The following is a 21,357-nucleotide window of genomic DNA, read 5'->3' as shown; positions in this document are numbered from 1 at the left end:
AGACTGTGCAATCTCTATATCCTTTATTTAACCAGGTAAAAAACTCATTGAGATTTAAAACCTCTTTTCCAAGAGTGACCTGGCCAAGTATCAGTGGCTTTGTTAGGGGGGATGAAGCTTCCCTAAAATATTCTTAAACCCCCCCAAATAATTTTGTGTTTTTTTTTTTTTAATTAAAAAAAAAAAGTTTTTCCTTAGTTTGACACCACAGAGCTGCTCCTAGTTATTGCAGATTTGGGTTTATGTTATGCGTGGTTATTTTGTTTATTAAATTCCCATGCATATTGTGTATTAGTAAAATATCTGCTCCAGCTGCAGTCAAACTTTATTTCTGTTGTATTGTCTTATTTGAAGAGGTCTGGGTGAAATCAAAATGAGCCAGAAATAGTTGTGTTTGGATGCATAACCATTATGACATAATGTGTGAAATATATTCCAGTCTGGTACCTGAGAAAGGTCAAAAGGTCAAATTCTGCCTGGACATACAGTATCTGTCATAATAAAACATCTGTAAAATTGCTCAGGTTCACTTTTTAGCATCTAATTTACTTTTGTTAGTTACACATTATATACAGTATAAGGCAATTTGACTAATTCTAAGATTCATTGGGCTACTGCATGGTTCAAAGGTATACTCCAAATAATGTTTTTCTTTCTCTGCTCCAGATTAGTAATCTTACAGGTTTTAGCTTTCTTTTGAAACCAAGATTATTTATACATCCCTTGTAGTTGTAAATACTACATAATTTCTCAGTCTTTGTTAGCCGTTTGTGAAATTTTGTGCTTACCTTTGCTCACATCCTGTGTGTCTCCTGGGGGCTAACCCCCCCCCCGTCCTAGTTACGCCCCTGCTCGGTATTGTATTTTTTATGTTGGAAAGTAGGTTCTATGGGCAGTGGCTGCAGTGACTCATAGTTGTGACATCACAAATTTACAGAAATCCTGACAGCTTGTTTCAAGTTTGTGTTTTCTGTTTGTGAGTATAATGGATCTTTTTGTGTAGCACATACATAATAACAGTATAACAAAAACGATAGACTAACATGGAGATGTCACTGTAAACAACACGGGACCTTTAAAAGTCTTGGTGTGTATTGGAGATCCAGGACCCCAAAAACTAGGCAGGTTGGTTTGTTCCTGCTCGTCCTCATATTTTATTGCAACACAACAACGGCGCCGCTTATGTCAGTGTCTCATATTTGTGATTATCCTTATTAAAATTAAAGGATTAATTTGTTTTTCTCTGGTATGGGAGGAGACACCTTCAGTCCTGGCACGGGTCCGCCTGACGCACCGTGAACGGCCTCTCTGTGCTGCTTCTCTCCTGCCTCTCCTCTCTGCAGAGCAAGTAAAGACGAGAAAATAACTGTCATGTTGCCTTAACCAAACCGGAAAGGTGACTTTTAGCGCGTGTAAGCGCTAAGTGTTTGTGGGTAGGTGTGAGCGTGCGTGCGTGCGTGCGTGTGAGAGAGCGAGAGAGGCAGAGCGAGAGAGGGGAGAGAGAGAGGTGGCGCGGGTAGGGCAAACAGGTGTATCCAAACAGGTAAGGCTGCGCCTTCTTTGTCTAAAGGGCAAACAGTATGGCGTGCGTTTAACAAACTGACGGGATTAATATTTTTCACAAGGACTGAGTGAAGATTCATTTCCTCTTTTTTCTTCTTCTTTTTTCTCTATACTTCTTAATGTATTTATTTAAATAACCCAGACCGGGACTGTGGACTGTGTGGAAAGGTGGTCCCAGGAAAACGCCCTCATCCAGGATGATCCAGCAGCAGGAGGCTTGAGCCCGCTTCACTGCTCCAATGCCTGCCCGTCACTGAGGATACTGTTACCTGGACTGATGAGCTTTGTCCCGCCGCTGATATTGTCCCAGCTTGTGCTCAGTTAACAGGAACTCCCGGGGAGAATGACATCTCTGCTGAACACACTCTCCCTGTGTCTCCTCGCCCTGCGGATCTTCGGTAAGAGGACTTTCACATGAAGTCTTGTCTTCTGTGGCTTCTGTCTGCACCTTTATGCTGTCTGCTGTGTGACCTCTGTGGTGTCTAGGTCTGCTCATAATATCATTACCACACATGTTATAGTGAGATAAGAAAGGAGTATTATGAAGTGAAAAGGTTCTATTGAAAGAAACCCTACAGTATTTCTTTATGAGAACTGATCAATAACTGCTTCTCTGTATCTAATGCATATTCATAACTGCTGTTAATGCAGTTTTTTTTGTTTTGCATTTTACAGTGTAGACTTAGCTGGAGCAGTGCTCCTATAGAAAACACTCATGGTGCTGCTGTGTGACATTTCAGGAAAAACAGGTTGCTGTTGATCAGTCCTCCTCTGGTCCAGACCCTCCTAGAGAGAGAGTGTGTGTAGGCTATGTGTGTGTGTGATATGGATGTCAACATCAGAAAATCTCTCAACTGTACACAGTGTACCACACTGTATTATAACCTATTACCTTGTTAATTTGGTGAAATCACAAGATTGTTAATCATCATAAATATGATCAGTAAGACACAGATAGACTTCTCTCACAGTGCCAGACAATGATGAGTTTGGATTTAAAGAAAAATCCTTTTTTAATTCCGTACATAAAGGCAGCATTGGCTGAGTGTTATTCCAGTAATGCTGCGCAGGCGGATTCCACACAGTGACAAACACTCACTACAAAAAAAAAAAACTACACACCTGTCTACAGAGTATACACTCACCAGCTCTGATGGTAAATGCATGAATCACAACCTCTCCACTGGCATATCTGAACAGATTCTCACACATCAGTTGTTGAATCAACACCTGTGTGGGCCCACACACGCACACATACACACACAGATGAGGTCATCATATAATTTGGTAGAACTCATAGTAGCTGTTAATTAAAGAGGATTTAATAATGTTCCCAGGGAAATCAGCATGGATTAACAGGACTGATGTGACCGATGATGTCAGACTCAGATCTCTGGTTTTAATGTTTTAAAGTCTGTGGGTCAGTTTGTCCTCCACCTCTCTGGTCCAGGATGCACTGCAGTCCAGTTTGTCATTCATGATCCTCAGAGGATGAATCCTTACAACTCTACTGCCTCAGAACCTGCTGAACAGCATTTGGGATAAAGTTACAGATGACACATTCCCTTTACATTCTAATCAATATAATTTTTTTTCATTTTTAACATTTTCAAAATGACAGAAAAGGAAAAGGGCCCAGAGCAAAGGTTTGGCCACCCTGCGAGTTAGTACCTATTAGCCCCCCCTTTGGAAACTATAACTCTAAAACTGTAGAAAACAAAAATAACACATTGCTTCAAATATTGCAAAATTGTTGAAGTTTGTGTTGTGTCGTGTTATGTTTAACTTTATGCCTTTTGGAGATCATTTCATCTTCCACTTGCTGAACTGTTTACATTAACAGAAATTTTGACCAGGGGTGCCCAAACCTTTGCATGCCACTGTATCCAGGATCAAATATCAAATCAAATATCTAGCTTGGTCACAAACTAAACACTATCCCTTCAAAATAAAGTATTTACTTTAGCTTTCAGCACAAATCTTGGACATCTGGACATAAATATACCTCGAGTTTTCTTTGTCCACTGAGGAAAAAACTCTTGACAGAGAAAAACAGGAGACACCTCAGGGTGAGAGACAGAGGAGGGATCCCTCACCCAAAAATGTCTTTTACATTGATACATTCAAATTGATGCAAATTCTACACCTCAACAAGTCAAAACTAGATACTGACAAGTGAAACTGAAATCGCAGACGACTGTGAGCAATCAGTGAGCGATCAGTAAAAACATGTTCAAGCTACTGTCTGCAGGACAGTGACTTTATTGTTTGTAATAGCAAACAGCAGAGTAGTGATCAGAGATAAACACTTTTACTTAGGTTATTATAGAGACTGGTGATGAAAACACCGGCCGGACTGCGTTTCATCTGACACACAGGTTGTCTGTCATTTTGTGAATTGATCTGTCATTAGTGTCTGAATTAATTTCCCTTCAGTCTCAGTGGGGTTGCCACCATCAGGAACCAGGAAGCCAGTCAATCACTATAGCAACCAATATAATGACACATCTGCTTCCAACAGCAGGATTTTACTGAAACTTCATGGAGCTTTATGTAAGCACCGTGCCAAGGCAAATATCCTCCAGAAACAAACGTTGCAGGGATCCACATGTCCTGGCTGTCACACCCGTGACAGTGTGTGTGCCTGTGTGTGTAACTAATGAGATTGCTGGTGGATAAGGCAAGTTAATTTGAATAGCCCAGTTTTTTTTTTTTTTTGCACAGCAAGCATAACAACATCCTCACAAGTGAGCAGGGCCGTTGTATAGGGGAGAAAGGTGATGATAATTCTAGGGGCCCAGCGCCCAGTGGGGCCCATAAAAACCCCCAGTAGTCTAATCTTTGTATGACTGATTTATTCTGCATAAGACCATGACACTCATAATAATGCTACATTAGCATCAAAACAAAGTAGGCTAAGTAAAAAATGATAATACATACATAGTCTAAGAAAAAAAAAACTGGAAAAGTTAAGGGGTAGGGGCCCACTTTAATATTCTTTAAGGGGGCCCAGAATTCCTAGCAATGGCCCTGCAAGTAAGACACACAATAGGCCACATATGTGCAGATACTGTGCTGTGTGTTTCCTTGTCGAAGGTGTCGCTCCCTCCAGACAGTGTGGTGACTCTGTGAGTTTGCTTTTAAGCTTATCTAGAGCGACTAGTTAAGCGACATATCTTTATTTGTACTCACTTCTGGTAGACAACCTGTTTTCTCTCTCCTCCCTCATTTCTGTCTCTCTGACTTCCATCTGCCCCCCCCTCTCCTAATTATGTGAACAGTGAACATTTCCCATTGTGTAGCCTACTGCTGACACAAAAGTTAACTCTTGCGACAATAACAGGGATAAAAGATAAAAAAAAAAGAATGGTTCAACGTGGTTTGCATGCTTATCTCCCGCTGAGAGCTGATGAGCAGACTGATAATAACCCTAATGCTTACAGGTTGTGTGGTGAATGTAACATCGATCCAGCATCTGGTGAACACAGCCTGAAATTAAGACTGGAACCTGCAGCACTTTAATCCCACATTAACACCAACTTTTTACATTCATATGCAATCCAATCAGTGAGGTTTAGAGGTGCTGACAGGAGGATGATCTATTTTCAGACACAGACAGGAAGGCTAAGATAAGCTAGGCTAACGTAGCCTCAAATCTAAAGTGAAATGTGCTGCTTTTCATAACTGCAGCTCCAAGCGTACGTTATTCAAATGTAGCACAACTCATTTGTTTCGAACTGGAAGAAGTAGTTCAGGACTAGAAACAATGTTGTTCAGGTTTGTTTGGAAATCACACGGTTTTAGATATGAAGACTTTCAGGCCGTGATTGTGAGATAATATTCATAGCAATTGGCTACTGTCACTAAAAGAGAAGCTTGGGTCAGATGTAAGTTTTTATTTTAGCTGGAAGCTAATGGTAGTTTGGTAGCCAGGGGTGGACTGGCCATCTGGCGTACCGGACACTGTCCCAGTGTGCCGATGCCTAATATGGGCTGGTCAGCAGGGGATTTTTTTTTCTTTTCCCACAGAACTGGACGGCCAGTTATGGCCGACTGGCTGACTGGCCAATTGGCACAGCCAATCAACACACCCCATTGGTTAATTGTCTTTAGTCAGGGGGCTGTCAATCACCCAGTTACTGAATGGGCTGGGTTAATGGTAGCTAATCATTCAAACCATGAACTTGAAAGGTCAGCAGACAGACATTCTTTTGTGATGGAAGCTATAGGCCACTTCTTTCTTTTAGTTTCTAAAGAGGGCAACTAAGCAAGAAGAGTTTTCATCAGCTGAGGAGATATAGGAGAGGATTTCCTGAAGCTGCTGTAATAGGAAGTAGAGATGTCATGATTACTTGTTTTCACAATTAACCACGCTATTAAACGCCACAATCAATTAATCGTAAGGATTCCTAAACACCATCACTTTCCAAAAAAGATTATGTCAGAACCATACTGGCAGATCAAAACAACTCACATGAAGGGAAACAAAGTTACACAACAACTGCGTGTTGAACTTTGTTTTCGTCCATCAAATTTACATAATTCAATTGGTAGGGATTTAAATGTTATTTGCAATAGAAAAACGATTAAAATAAACTTACTTTAGTAAAGATGACAACTAATGACTTGAATATGGATATTTCAAATATTTCCCCTGGGGGGTTAATAATTGGTAATACTGTATATTAATAGATAGCCTACTTCAAATATTTTGTGTATAATCAGTAATGTAGGCTAATTATATTTTGATTATATTTGATTTTACACATTCATAGTGTTGTGAAATTAATTCATGCATAATGATTGTGATACTGTGATTATTTCTCTGACAATAAGAATACTATAATGGTGACATGACATCCCTAACCTAACCATCCCTAACTGCAGGTCCAAAGTCACTGTTGTGCTCAGTGATACTGTACTGCAGAGTGAAACCAATTATCTGCACATGTTTTATGGGCCTATAGATTTACCTTCCTACTCCTCCTCTCCTCTTTCAGTCACAGTGATACATGGAGAGTTCGTGGAGCTCCCCCCCAATGGTTTCCTCCGCTCCTTGGCCGAGGAGGAGACGGTGCTGCCCTGCCGCTACCAGCCGAGCGAGGGCGACGTGGTGGTGCAGGTCACGTGGTACAAGGCCGGCGATCAGATCATCACCGCGCACCATATCAACGGACAGACAGGTATAGGCTGGCACTGTGGCTCCAGTGGTATTCACAAGTCATGCTTTACATTCTCTGCTGCATACTAGAATAGTCACCTACTGTAAACCCAGTGACTGAACTTTGCAGCTGATTTGTCAGTTTCAGTTTGACTGAAGCTTCTATATTGTTGATTTAAGAGGATAAAATAAGATTTAAGTGTTCACAACCATTTAAAAGCTCAGTGGACTGTGAGACAACTCTGAACTTTTGTGCTTCACTTTTGTTTTTATTATAATTGGTGGTGATTTAGTAAATGAAGCTTATCCCCGGTGTCAGTGTGAGACATGTTGTGTTGGACTGTGAGCTAAATGCCCAGAATGTAAATGTAATTTCAAGTGCAAGTTCAGACGTGTGCGTGGAACTGAAGGTGACACAAGGAGCCCTGAGGTCTGTTTTGAACTTACTGGATTTAATTATTTGTGTCACCTCCTTCCTCACACTCTCCTTTAATTCTGTGCCTCCATCCCTCTCTCTCTGTCTCTGCAGCATTTGGGACGTGGTCTCGACGCGTGCGCTTTAAGAGCAATGAACCCACCGTGGACTCCTCTCTGGTTATCATGAGCACGGACATCTCTGATGAGGGGAAGTATATGTGCCGAATCAGCACCTTTCCTTCTGGCAACTTTGACAGTGAGATGTCGCTCATCGTATGGAGTGAGTTTCTCCCTCTCTAACCCACTGTTATTACACGAGCGATAATATGTTGTACGAAAATGAAAACTGATGGTAATCCCAAAAGTGACTCCATTCATTAAAGGGAAGTGGTGTGACTCAGTGGGCTGTTTGTTACTTTATCTAAATTTCACATCTTCATTCATAATGTGTATGGGCATGATGGATTCAACAACATGACTAATTATGTAGTGACACATAATAATAACAAACTTGCCTTATTTGTCACTATAGCTTTTCATACAATTCGTCCACTCACTCCTTATAAGGTAATTAGTACTTGCACAAGATACAATTTGATTTCAGATTTTGGACAATCATTTATGGTAATAATAATATGAAACTTTGAACCTATTTTGTGTTTTAGAGACATGTTATTATTATTATTGTCATTATTATCCCACTTCAACAACTAGGAATTATTCTTGTTTTTGTTTTCTTGGTTTCATATGATAATTTTAGCTCTCCTCTTAGCTAGACAATGTAGCATAAGAAACAAATTGTTGACAGTCTTTGTTAGCACTTCAACAATGCATTTTTTTTCCTTTCTCATGTGTTTTGTTCTCTCTTATCACAAGCTACCTTAATATATCTACCCCCCCCTTTTTTCCCCTTTTCTCTCTCTTTCCTTTTCTTTCTTTTTTTTTTATTAGCGGCTGTGTTGCGACCTTTGCTCTTAATTGTCTTGTGCTGTGTCATGTCTTGTCATGTCTTTATGCTTTATGTCTGTCACTTGTATTGCACAATAAAAATAAATAAATAAAAAAAGGCAGGAAAAAAAAACAAAAAAAAAACAATGGCATGTTTAGTGCTGAAATATTGATAAGCAGTTAGATGTTAACAAATCCAACTTTCTTGATAATTTTATTATAACTATCACTCTAGTCTACTTGCCAGCCCATTGGGCCCCATTGTGAACCCGGAAATGTTGAGTACCCCAAAGTTTTATGTTAGAAATATAGAGTATGGGTCTATTCTATCTATGGGTATACTAATAATTAGCATAAATTAGCATAATTGCCTATATTGGTGGTTTTAGGGGTTATTGATGATGCTGAATCCATTTCTGACATTTTCAAAATTCAAAATGGCTGTCTAAACCGGAAGTGACCAGATTTTAACCGCCAGTGGGCCGATTTTGATGGATTTCAAAATCTGGTCACTAAATCTAACCCCTAAAACCACACTAATATTGCCCAGATCCGGCAGTTTCTGAATACTGGGGACCCATACTATCTATTTCTAACATAAAACTTTGGAGTACTCAACATTTCCGGGTACTCATTGTTGGCAAGTAGACTACTCACCTAATGACAGATTTTAAAAGGCTCTGACAAGCTTTGTGGTTTTAAATGACAAATAAGCAATCAAAATTAGAGTGTAGAAATAAAAGTTATTATTTAACAATGGACTGAGCACACACAGCTTCATCATGTATGTGTATGTGCTTTGATGATATATGATTGGCAGTGCTGTAACAATAGCAAGTGACCCCACACATGTCGACATATCCTGATTCAGGTGTTTCTAAACTGTGTTTGGTGCATGGACATTTCTACAACTTAGCCCACTTTAAATCAGTGTAAAAGGCTGTTGATGTGGGACCCATAGATAAGAAGAAACCACTAGAGAGTGTATATGTATAGGAGCTTGGATCTGTTTGTGTTTTATTCATCACTTATTGCTGAGTGTGTCGACTCATTATCTCCATTCTAACCATCCTCCCTCCAGCCATTCCCATCTCCTCCATCGACCCTGTGATTCTGGTGGAGGGACAGGCCTACAGACAGGTCGCCTCCTGTCGCTCCGTAGCCCGACCGCCTCCCCGCCTCTCCTGGGACACGGACCTGAACGGTCAGTCCACCAACCGTTCCTCTGACAACGGGGCGGTCTCCACCCAGTACTTACTGCACCCGCTGAGAGGCATGAATGGCAAGAAGCTGGACTGTTTGGTCTGGCACGAGACCTCGCCGACGCCCCGCAGGCTCAGCAACCTCCTGGTAGTGCACTGTGAGTATGACACAGAGGACAAATAAGAAAATATAACAAAAAACACACACACAAAAACATCACTTGAACATCCTTTTCACAGCTTAACTTCCTGTTTTAACACCTCAGAGTAGAGAGAGACTCAAGAAGTAACATCTATCTTTCTCTTCCCTGTCTCTTATTTCTCTTATTTAATTCCTATAGTCATAGCAGTAGGTTCATTACCTTTAATAATTGGTGCATGTTGTTTTGAGATCTGCGGGGCAGAGCTGTGAGCTGCTCAGCGAACACAATGGATGTGAATGGTACAGTTCCCCTGTCCCTCACCAAACTCATCAAATACACAATCCAACAACTCCAAAACACTCTCATGGAGAAGTTGTGACCTGCACATTCACCACGCAATGAAATAATAATGTAACATTACATGACAGAGTTGTTTTCTAGGCAAATGCATAACTACATTCCAGACACTGCTGCTGGGCGTATGATTTCAAAAGTGCAAGTAGTTCAGAGTATTTGCTTCATGTCGTAATGTTAAATATTTATACATGATTATTTCATAGCATGGCAAATGTGCAGGTCACAACTTTTCACAAAGAGTGTTTTGGACCTATGACTAAAGGGATTATGGCAACAGGTGAATTTGGAGAGGTAGACACACGCACATCCATGTAACCAGGTGTGGAGTCCAAAAAACATGATCAAAAAGAGGGGGGAAAAAAAACTGTAAATGCTCCCGATGAAAAAATATACTTTATTCCATAATAACATAAAAAGGACAACGTTTCGAACTTGATGAAGTCACTCGTGTTTAGACATCTCAGCTGGTCACATTCATGAAATTAGCGAGGAACACCCATGGGTGTGGTCAACACCTCAATAATAAATCAATTCATATAACAACCAGTATGTTACATCAATGTTAAAGCAGAAGTAAGCGATCCGGTCGTTTTGGCTAATGCTGCGTTCCAGGTAGGCTTTTGAAACCGTAAATTACACCTTCAAGTCACGACTTACGACTTTGTAGCGTTCCAGGCAACCCACTCGTGTTTTTCCGACCTGTTTTACCTGTGAAAGTGCACTATAACGGCCACTCGTAACTTCCGACCCGTGAACTCGTACCAGATCGAACTGGTACGACTTCACAGGTCGAAAAAACACGAGTTACGGGCTGCCTTGAACGCACCATAACGTCTTGTCAGCCGATGGAGTTAGCAGCCCCCGCCCTCGTCATGGATCTATTGGTCCTCGTCCCTACGTCACCACATTCACGCGCATCCCTTGGCTGCACACACAGCCCTTCATGCCGTTCTCTCTCCTCATTGGATAAAACTTGTAGGATACGAGAAAAGTTTTCTCCTCGGCTCAGAGCAGAGCATGTGACTGAGAGACCCGTGTTTCAGACCAAACACTCTATGTAAGTCATTGCTGTCGGAAGATATAACTATTTAAGACTTATATTAACACAAAATATTGCTTACTTCTGCTTTAACCATAGGGGTTTAGGGGTTTATTTCCCAGAAGTACCTGACCTGGACGAATGAGAACATTCACAAACATCTTCCTGTCAAGGAGTTATTGCTGTCTATGATTGTGATTTTGTTGTTTTTTCAAGGCTGTCAAACAACTTCTATGCGGGATCAACCCCTAAGGTTACCACTGTTGTGATATACTGGTTGTTGAATGATATGAATTGATTGATTATTGTGGTGTTGACCACACCCATGGGTGTTCCGCGCTAATTTCATGAATGGGACCAGCTGAGATGTCTCAACACGAGTGACCTGATGAAGAGTCGGCAGGTTCAAATAATATATTTTTCACTGGGAGCAGCTAGTGTTGCAAGTTTTTTTTCTCTCTTTTTGAATAGGTGAATTTGCCAAAAATGTTTAACTATCCCTTTAAAGTTACACTGGCTTTGTTACACACATCTGGTTTCTTGCTGCCCCATTATGTGCATCAGATAACAAAGTAATAAATGCCTCAACAGAACTTAACAAGTCCATTTTTTATTCTCCCCCCCAGTCCCTCCACATGCTGAGGTGTCTGGCTACAACGGAGGCTGGTCTGTTGGTATGGAGAATGCTGCCCTGAGGTGTGTGAGTGGAGGAAACCCCAAACCACAGAGTTTCACCTGGATCAGGTACAGTAAAGACCCGCCTCCTCTCTCTGACTGTCTGGTGCTCGCGTGACTAACTGTCTGATGTGTCTGGTCACTGTTAATTTTCTCATGAATTTCAGAGTGATTATGGGAGTTATCCCACCAGGGAAGGGTTGAAACTGGATGTGCATTAAGGTCACACTCAGGTCATGGACAGGTTTCAGTTAGCTTTACTCAATAATCCCACTGACTTTTGGTCATTTGTTCCTGTTTTTCTTTAAAGGGATAGTTCACCCTAGAATGATATTTCGCTCATTATCTACTCACCCTCATGTTGACTAATGGGGCGTTCAGACCAAAAGCTTCAAAAGACGCTCTTGACGCTCTTGACGCTTTTCCGCGACGCTGGTGGTCTGAACACCCTGGCGTTTTTGACGCGCGTCAAAGAAGTTGACGTCGGTTGTGGTTGGTTGAGTGGGGGACATCTACACTCTGATTGGTTGCCGCTGCTCCGCATCATCGCTCATTAGCATAAAGTTCAGGAGATTTCAACTTTCTCCTGACGCTCTCGCCGCCAAAACGCGACGCCAACGCCTTTGACGCTCTTCAACGCTCCTCGACGCTGGTTCTCATTGAAAATGAATGACTTCCGGCCACCGCGACGCTCTCGACGCTTTCGGTCTGAACGCACAGTAAGGGCTGGAAGAAGTTTCGGAGCCCACCGTCCCTTCTCTGAGTTACAGGGGGTCTTAGCGTAGCAGTGCATTTCAATGCCATGGTAGCAAAGGGACACCAGAGCTCTTCGTAAAAAAAACACACACAAAAAAACATCCAAATACCTCCATGATGCTCGTATGTAATGTCCGTCTTGTGCTGAAGCCCCAAATTGCGGAATTGTCCCGAAAAAAATTAAATAAGTCCACATTCCAAGCTTGTTTGTAGCATTAGCTCCCAGTGTTGTTGTCCGGTCTTCCGCTGCCAGCGCGCATGCGCAAGAGCACATGAGAGCACTGAGACCGACTCGAGTCTCAGTGCGAACATTGCGCATGCGCGCTGGCAGCGGAAGACCGGACAACAACACTGGGAGCTAATGCTACAAACATGCTTGGAATGTGGACTTATTTAATTTTTTTCGGGACAATTCCGCAATTTGGGGCTTCAGCACAAGACGGACATTACATACGAGCATCATGGAGGTATTTGGATGTTTTTTTGTGTGTGTTTTTTTTACGAAGAGCTCTGGTGTCCCTTTGCTACCATGGCATTGAAATGCACTGCTACGCTAAGACCCCCTGTAACTCAGAGAAGGGACGGTGGGCTCCGAAACTTCTTCCAGCCCTTAGTCAACATGAGGGTGAGTAGATAATGAGCGAAATATCATTCTAGGGTGAACTATCCCTTTAATATTACATTGTTCTTAAGAGAAGCTTGTGGCCTTAAAATAACATTGACACCCTTTATTTTTTTTTGGGGGGGGGGGGGGGGGGTTATGAGCTAATATTTTATTTTAAGCTCAATAGAAAAAGACGACTTTGACGGTTCCATATCAAGCCACGGAAGTGTTTTTAAAACTTGACATTATGTCATGTGATTTGCATGGAACAACTGTCCAGTTGACTCATCTGACCTATAAATGAAAACGTCATGGGTCATATTCTGTTTCTCTTATTGCAAAAAAATTCCATTCATTGTTGAAACCAACATGCTCAGCCTGTGTTTTCACGCACAGACTCAATCTTTCCTACTGAAGATGTAAATCTATAGTCTGCTATATAATTATTTAGTTTCTAAACAATAGCTGGGCCGTAGAGTTGGTACCTAAAATATTCCTTTAATTTTTAGTGTTGCAGCAGCAGCGAATATCAATGAAAGAAAATAAAAGGACAACAGATAAATTATACAATGAATATAATTTAATATAACAATTATTAATACAAGCAATAAAAACAATAAAAATATACTAAAGCAGCTGTGTAATCATGTGGCCTACATTTTGTACAGTCCAGTCAGTGACCTTATATAGAGAAGTAGTGAAACTATTACAAAGATGTTTAGAAATATTTTTGGACAATAGACAGTGAAGATAAAGCTTCATTCTTTAACTCACTGATCACTGTCTCCTCTTGTTGACAGTCATGCCAGTGTTAACTCTTATCTCTGTGATGTCTTTTATTAGTTAGCATGCTAAGCAGCTAGCCCTGGGCCCGCTCATCACTTTCCCATAGTGACTCACTGTGTGTCCAATCTCAACACCACAGACACACTTACAAACAGCTGCTTATCTTCTTCGTAAAAAATGCACAAGTAGTGCTGTACATTATAGTATCATCTCTCAGAGATGCAGAGATCAGAATGTATAGCCAATCATATTGAGGAATACAGTATTCTACCCTTAACACACCGGGCAGTAATGAAGAAAAAAAGCAGCACACACAAGTGGCAGTGTGGAGGAATACTGCTAACAAGTAAACGATTAAATGTACGATTCAATCTCATTTTTAAAGGGACATTGCATAACTTCTCCTGTTATCTATTCACGAAAATCGATTATTTCGTTCAAAAGTATGTTTTTCATTAATCAGTAATCACCCCCATCAACAAACTGAAGTGTTCCTTTCATATTCTGAATTTGCCGTTCATATCATTCATATCTACATGGAGTGGGTAAGCTCGGTGCTGGCTGCCATGTGGTGTCGCCATGTTTTTACGTTCAGTGGCAGCGTGACGGTAGGAAACCACGGAAACTCACCGGAGACACCGGAGCTCATTGTCACGTGTATTGTTTTGCCTCGTGCTGACGGACCACTTGTTTACATAGAGGCTTGTTTATGCCGTTACGTGCAGCGGTTGTCGTCCGTCTGCCGTCTGCCCAATTTCACGTGAATGCAACATGAAAAATACGGTTGTGTTGCTTACGATATACAACCGCAACGCTAGATGGGAGTAATTCCTACACAATGTACCTTTAAACATACTTAAAGGAAAACCCCACAGTTCACCCTCAGTGTCATTAATGTATCCAACTAATTCCAAGTTATCAAGTTCTGTTGAGTCAGAACAGTCTAATTCCAACAACGTACTGTTAAGTGTCACTTACATAAACACTGAGCTGAAACAACCTTTAACAGTGTAGTGTGGAAGGATCTCCACCCTTTCCACATGACTTTGACAAACAAGCCCTGGCATCGCCACCTCCCGATTCTGCTGCCTCAGTGGAAACTGACAGATTCAAATGTTGTATGTGTCATTTAAAAAAAGGCCCGACTTCTTCTGCTTGTGTCATCTCTGAGGCCATTTCCTCTCGGTGCATTAAGATATTTTCAGGGTGTGGCATTGAGTTTGGTCAGAAAAATGCAAGACATGAAAGGCGAGTGGAGGAGAAAAGACACAGGTTGGAGAAGTGACAGTTGGGCCTGGGGGAGTTAATCCTATAGGGTAAAAATGTAAAGAAAAATACGATTGGATGTGTTTCTTTTTGAGTTGTTTTTGCCATATGGTGATGGAGGCATGTTGTTAGTCATAGGAACACACCTTGGGAAAAGAGGCTTTGTGAGTAAGGCTTCACCAGACACACACACACACACACACACCAGGCGTACGGCTTACGCACTCATGAATGAGCATGTACGCACGCACGCACACATACGAAACCAAGTCAGCACCCAAAATCTCTAGTTACAGTCAACCTCACCTTACTTGTGTACGCGCTTCCCGTGCGCGCACACACACACACACCTTCACACACACACTCACAGTCGGCAAACCTGTTGGATTTGTCAATAAAAGGCGGCAGGTGAAGTAATCGCTGGTGTCACAGTGTCATGTTGCAGCTTGTGCCAAAAGCAGACAGATGAGACGGTTTCACACGAAGGGGGGAGGAAAAGGGGGATGAGAAGAAAAAGGGAAAGGGAAATAATAAGGAATGGGAGAGAGAGAGAGAGAGAGAAAGAAAGAGAGAGAACTATAGGACAGGAGGGTGACGGGGTGAGCCAAGTGTTGGCAAGAGGAGAAAGAGGAAGCAGAATGTGTGGATTGTGTGAGATGTTTTCGTGGTTGTGCATCTGCATGCATGTATGTGAAAATAGACAGTTGACAGTTCCTCTTTCCTGCGCCTGATAGGGGCTTACAGAAAAAAAAAAAAAACAGTATAGCTTTACACTGCACTGTGCACTAAATGCAGGTCTTGATGTCTGTGAAAAAAAAAAGTTAGTTCCAGAGTGTGTTGCTATAATGGCTGAAACACAGCAGGTATCTCTGGTTGAAAATGCAACAAGAAGACATCAAGTTCAGGTCTGTTCAAAGTGATTAGATCAAAACAACAACACTGAGGCAACACCCTGGTCGGTGTTTCTCACTGAAGCTTCTTGAGTCACACACTGCCAGGAAATACACTGCATGATTCCAAACAATGTCTGAAGAGTTACCATGAAAACTCACAGTAAAGAGACACTTTAATAAACATGGATTTACTTCTATCAGTTCAAAGCAGTTTGACAACAATACTGCCAAAGTATCAGCGTAGCTACAAATCCCAAAATACTAAATATAAAATGTATATTTTATATACAACAACAATACAACATTGTTCTATAGGTAGCTTATGTATTAATTATGTATTTACAGTATTATTGGTGTCTATGTAGGTCACTGTCTGCCGTGTTGCGGCCTGTTGATACATGTTGGGGTAAATTTAAAGTCATTTAGTTTGGGATTGGTCTCGTTGAACTGAACTGAGCAAGTGAACGTCCCTCGTTTCAGTGAATGATTCATCTTTTAATTTCTTTCTCACTGATTTAAAGGCGATGTGTGTGAAACTGAAAAGAAGGAACAGGTGGTTAGGATGAGCAGACAACACAGCGTCTGGCATATATGCATCTAAAAAGAGGAAGCATGTTACTACATCCAAGTATTTAAATGTTAAAAAACCACAGTTCCTCAACTTGAATTTCGCTCGAGATCAAGTCAATCACAATACTTAGATAAAATGTCCAACTTTACAGCAGAAATAAAACATACATACATAGTCTCTACACCGGGTGTGACCTCTTTGAGTTCGAGGTGGGTGAGCGGACGAAGTCTGAGCTCAGAAACACGCCCCACCTCTTCACCCATTTTTGGATTAGCAGGGAGTTAGGCACTGTCAAGGTGGCGACCGGCGGAGCAGCTCACTCGGAGCTTTAAAACCAGTTTTGGTTGACAGCTGTGGTTAGTTGTATACATTTAAAGGGATATTTAAACATTTTGGTTTGTTACCTTTAATTGCCGGTGCAAGCTGTTTTTTGATCGGCGGGGCAGAGACGTGCAGCTGCTCAGCTAACAATATGGTATTTCCGCCTTTCCCTCATCAAACTCATCAAATTGTGTATTTAATGAGTTTCCAACAACTCCAAAATGCTCTGGTGTGAGACTTAAAAAAAACTTGTACATTCACCACGATATGAAATAATAATGTAACATACGAGACGGAGTTGTTTTCGAGGCAAATGCAGCCAGAACTACATCCCAGACACGGCTCCTCGACAGAGTGATTTCTAAAGTGCAAGTAGTTCTGAGTATTTGCTTTGTGTAATTATGCATGATTATTTCATTACGTGGTGAATGTGCAGATCACAACTTGTCCACCAGAGCGTTTTGGAGTTGTTGGATTGTGTGTTTGATGAGTTTGATGGGGGAAACCCGGAAATACCATATGCCTCCATAGCGTTAGCTGAGCAGCTTGTATCTCTGCCCCGCTGATCGAAAAACAGCTTGCACTGACAATTAAAGGTAACAAACCTACTGCTATGACCAATTGACCATAGGGATTATGCCAATGGGCGAATTTGCCAAAATGTTGAACTATCCCTTTAATGTTGATAAAAAAAGAACATTTCTATGTATACTTTTATACCTGAAGGTGTAAACAATGAGCAACTTTGTTTTTGTACATCATTTTTAGTGGCGTTTTTTGCCTTTATTTGATAGGTCAGTGTACAGAGCAGGAAAGCAAGGAGAGAGACTGGGGGGGATGATCCTGTTGGTCGGGAATCGAACTGGGGATCAGCGCTTCAGACATATGCCGACACAGAATGTGCTCTCTAACCACTCGACCACCCCAATAATGAGCAGTTTTTAGCTTTAACCCAGATTATAAACCAACAGGTTAACAGTGTTGATCTGATTGCTCTGTAATGTCATTTTGTCTTGTATTTCATTGTGTTTGCAGAAAAGGTGGCGAGCTGCCGGAGGGGGTGATCAGCCACTCTAATGGGACACTAGCTTTTGAGCGACCCTTAAACTCATCAGACGGGGGTGTCTACGAGTGTGCAGCAAAGAACGAAGTGGGAGTAGGGAAGGGGGAGGTGGAGATTAAAGTGACAGGTAGATGACGACACCGTTGACTGGACCAGATGTGATAATAATACATGATATATATACAGTACATCCGTTTAACCCGGCCTGACTCCATATTCACTCTCTGTCCAGTACCTGCAGAGCGAGAAGAACCACCCTCTGAAAACATGCTGATGCTCATTGTGCTGGTCGTGTCTGTCGCGCTGCTGATCTTGATGATCGTCATCGTCGTCACGGTCACGTGCCACCATAAGCGCAAGAACCGGAAGCTGGAGAAGGAGCTGGATGAGAGGAAGTATGTGGATGTAACACCATGTTGTGAGAGGTCAAATCATCTCCATAGGGCAGAGCATCCCCCCCCCAAAAGGGTGGAGCTATTACACTTATTACAGCTGAAAGATACAACAACATGTGTGTTAAGTAGAATAAGAGAAGTGGTAAATGTTCGATTCAGCTGAAAAATAACTATGTAGGCGAGAAGGGAAATGGAAACAATTGAAAGAAAACATGCACGATGTGTCATTTATTTCAACATTTTTCTTGTTTCTTGTTTCTCACAGAGAGGAGATAACCACTCTCTCCAGGCAGGCGTCTATCAGGAGAGTGAACTCAGACGCCAGAGGACTGGTACTATCTCTGAATTATTCTTTTCACATCTTTTTTCAAAACCAGAAGAGTGTTTCGCACCATTAACTTTGCAAAGATTCCCCAGAAATCCTTCATATTTTACTGTGATGAATTGTTAATTGTGCGCTCCATGAACGCGGCTGTCAGTCAGTTGTGGAAATCAAGGAGTGGGTTTAGACCTTTTGAACAGGGAGGATGTTTTATGCACAGACTTTTTGTTTGAGTTATCTTGAGTCCTCACAGCTAAATCCTCCACCCCTGCGTTTTTTTTTACTTGCAGACGGAAGAACACATCCCTCTGAGGGTGGAGGGCACCCTGAGGACCAGCCTGTCTTCTCTCGGGGTCAGTCTACATATCAGTCTAACTCTGCATGTGGGTCCGGGGCCGGGGACTGAGGCTTTACTGTCCAGATGCCGGGCGGCGAAGTTCTGAATCTGAATGTAGTGCATCTCAGATATTGATAATAATAATAATAATATGCTTAATACTTGATTTTACAGGTTCATTATCCCCTAATCATTTTCTCCTCCTTATAATGATAATATAATTTAATTTTAAATCGAAGAAATTTAAATTAATTCATTTATTTAAACCCAAGTATAGGCTATTTGCACATTGTTTTTTTTATTATTTTAAAGTTGATATACAACAGTTATATATTTTTTATAAGAGTTTAAGATTAAGAGTTTATCAATCAATCAATCAATCAATCAATCAATCAATCAATCAATCAATCAATCAATCAATCAATCAATCAATCAATCAATCAATCAATCAATCAATCAATCAATCATAAATTACATGGAAAATCAAAACTGAGTAGGAAGCAAGATAAGATTTGTAGCCTATATTCCTATATCAGTCCCACAATTGGGAAATTTCCTAAACTATAACAACAGTATACAGTAATAATCACAGACAAATTGTAAACAAAAGATAATTATAACATACTTAAAAAAGTAAAGTAAATAAAAATTGTCCGTTTTATGAGCTAGAAGTGCCATTAAATGTCTAATATAGCCTAATTAGGGCACCACCCCTAAGTGAATTATTTTTTGCTGAGCATCAGATGTTTGACACTAGAAAGTCATTACGTGCAGCCAAGAAAAGAGTCCATCACTTAAAAACTATTACAGGCTGTTCTTGCATCTTATTTGACTAAATACACAAACAGGTAGAACATGTTCAGTTTGAGATGGCTGGGGGGCAGATTCTGTCACCTATGGATAGGATAATTTGGGCTAAATGTTTCCCCTGGATGTTTCCCTTTGATTTCCAGTTTTTTATGCTAAACTAACAGCCTGCTGTTTGCTATTCACATTTTATCTTACTCATTTAGCAAATAAAGCATAACAAGCATAAAAGAAAATGACACACTTAAATCTGAAGGTCCCATATTGTTTAAAGTGAGAGCTTCCTCTCTTCTGATTGGCTGACACTGACCTGTTGTTACTAGAGCTCCAGAGAGAACCTGAGAGAGTACAACTTCACAATAATAATAATAATATAGCCCCTAATGTATCTTAGTATACTGATCAGAGTGTTTTCGGTGCTGACAGGAGCAGACTCACTGTCGTGACAGCCGATCCACTATCTCAGGTGGGCGTGGAGGAGGAGGAGGAGGAGGAGGAGCCTTCGACTACCTGGGCCGACCGGTCCTGCACAACAACTCAAGGAGGGGGAGGCTTTTGGATCGAGATGAGGAGAACCGACTCCGAGTGGAATCATATGTGAGAAACAGCGCCATGTCTTTGGTGAGTGTGCGGTTGTTGCGTGCGCATTTTTGGGCATGTCAATGCCTGATTTCACCCACTTGTGGAACAGATCTCACCCAGCTCATTAACCTCTGCATACTTACCTGATGATGATGTCATTACTCAGTGGTTATGTGTCTGCTCTTTTGTCTTGGCAGCAGGAAACCCGTTTCCACCCCCCCCTCATGCCGTCCAGCTTCCCCGTGCAGCAGTCCACTGAGATCGTGCGCCAGCTGAACGGCAGCGCCTCCCCGCCAATAGACGGGGGCTCTCGGCCGGGAAGCGTCGTGAAAAACCACCAGCTACCCCCCATCAGCTGCAACTACCCGCCGGTGACGGACGACGAGGACGAAGTGGACGAAGGCCTGGGGGGTCCGGCCAGCCAGGAGCATCCTGACGACCAGTACAGCGAGACCAACAGCTCCCAGCGGTCCGAGTCCCACAGCCCGCGCTACCAGCAGACTAACGGCACGTTAAGACCCAAACCCCGACCGAGCCACACCATGATCAGCCCCCACGCCTCCCTGATCCACAAGGCTCAGATAGTTTAGCAGGAAAAAAAAAAAAACAACAACCCGTGAAGCCACAGAACTGATGAACTCTATAGGCTCAGAGAAACCAAACCAGTTTGTGGTCCCGGAGGCTTCTTTATTATAAGATAACAACATCCTTAAAGGAAAAAAAATCTACATCTGCTGCACATTTTCTCTGTGGGACACAAGGTCGCAATATTTCCAGTGCAGCTACAGCTACAGCTTTAAGCGTTAACACAACAGCATTCCTTGCTCGGCTCAACTCTTCACAAATAAAGCATGTGTGTGGCTCTAACCAGCTGTAACAAACAGGTCAATGCAACTGACATACCTTCTGTGCGGGATGTTGCAAACACTCAAGGGCACAGTAGTACAGTATGTGACCAGGAATCCAGGTGAAGGCTGTGGGAAAGTTGGTACATCAGTCAGGTAGATTGCAACACCTCTGTGCGGAGGGTGATTTTTTTTTTCTTTTTTTCCCCCGTACCTGTGCCTGTGTTAACTTCCCTTACACAACAACATGCTGGGATCTGACATACGTGGGGTTGTTTCTCTCTCGCCACACCTGCAACATGCA

At 41.8% G+C, this 21,357-nt stretch overlaps 1 protein-coding gene across 2 annotated transcripts; it reads left to right on the top strand.

The window, feature by feature from the left end:
* Window positions 1-1,523: 1,523 nt before the first annotated feature.
* On the top strand, window positions 1,524-20,976 carry LOC311001634 (nectin-4-like). 2 transcript variants are annotated; one of them, XM_083992743.1, is made up of 12 exons: window positions 1,524-1,543; window positions 1,706-1,961; window positions 6,564-6,746; window positions 7,254-7,421; window positions 9,171-9,449; window positions 11,457-11,574; window positions 17,738-17,892; window positions 17,998-18,160; window positions 18,426-18,492; window positions 18,773-18,835; window positions 20,053-20,247; window positions 20,409-20,976. In XM_083992743.1, exons 2-12 carry the CDS (start codon window positions 1,907-1,909, stop codon window positions 20,796-20,798), a joined length of 1,836 nt encoding a protein of 611 aa, XP_083848869.1. In that variant the 5' UTR covers window positions 1,524-1,543; window positions 1,706-1,906; the 3' UTR covers window positions 20,799-20,976. The 2 variants fall into 2 exon arrangements, with proteins under 2 accessions (XP_083848869.1, XP_083848868.1); XM_083992742.1 differs by having other exon boundaries at window positions 20,406-20,976.
* Window positions 20,977-21,357: the final 381 nt, after the last annotated feature.

The sequence above is a fragment of the Trachurus trachurus genome (genome assembly GCF_905171665.1).
Source record: "Trachurus trachurus genome assembly, chromosome: 18".
Lineage (NCBI taxonomy): Eukaryota > Metazoa > Chordata > Actinopteri > Carangiformes > Carangidae > Trachurus > Trachurus trachurus.
The sequence above is the reverse complement of the archived record's forward strand: the minus strand, read 5'-3'. Positions and strand labels throughout refer to the sequence as shown.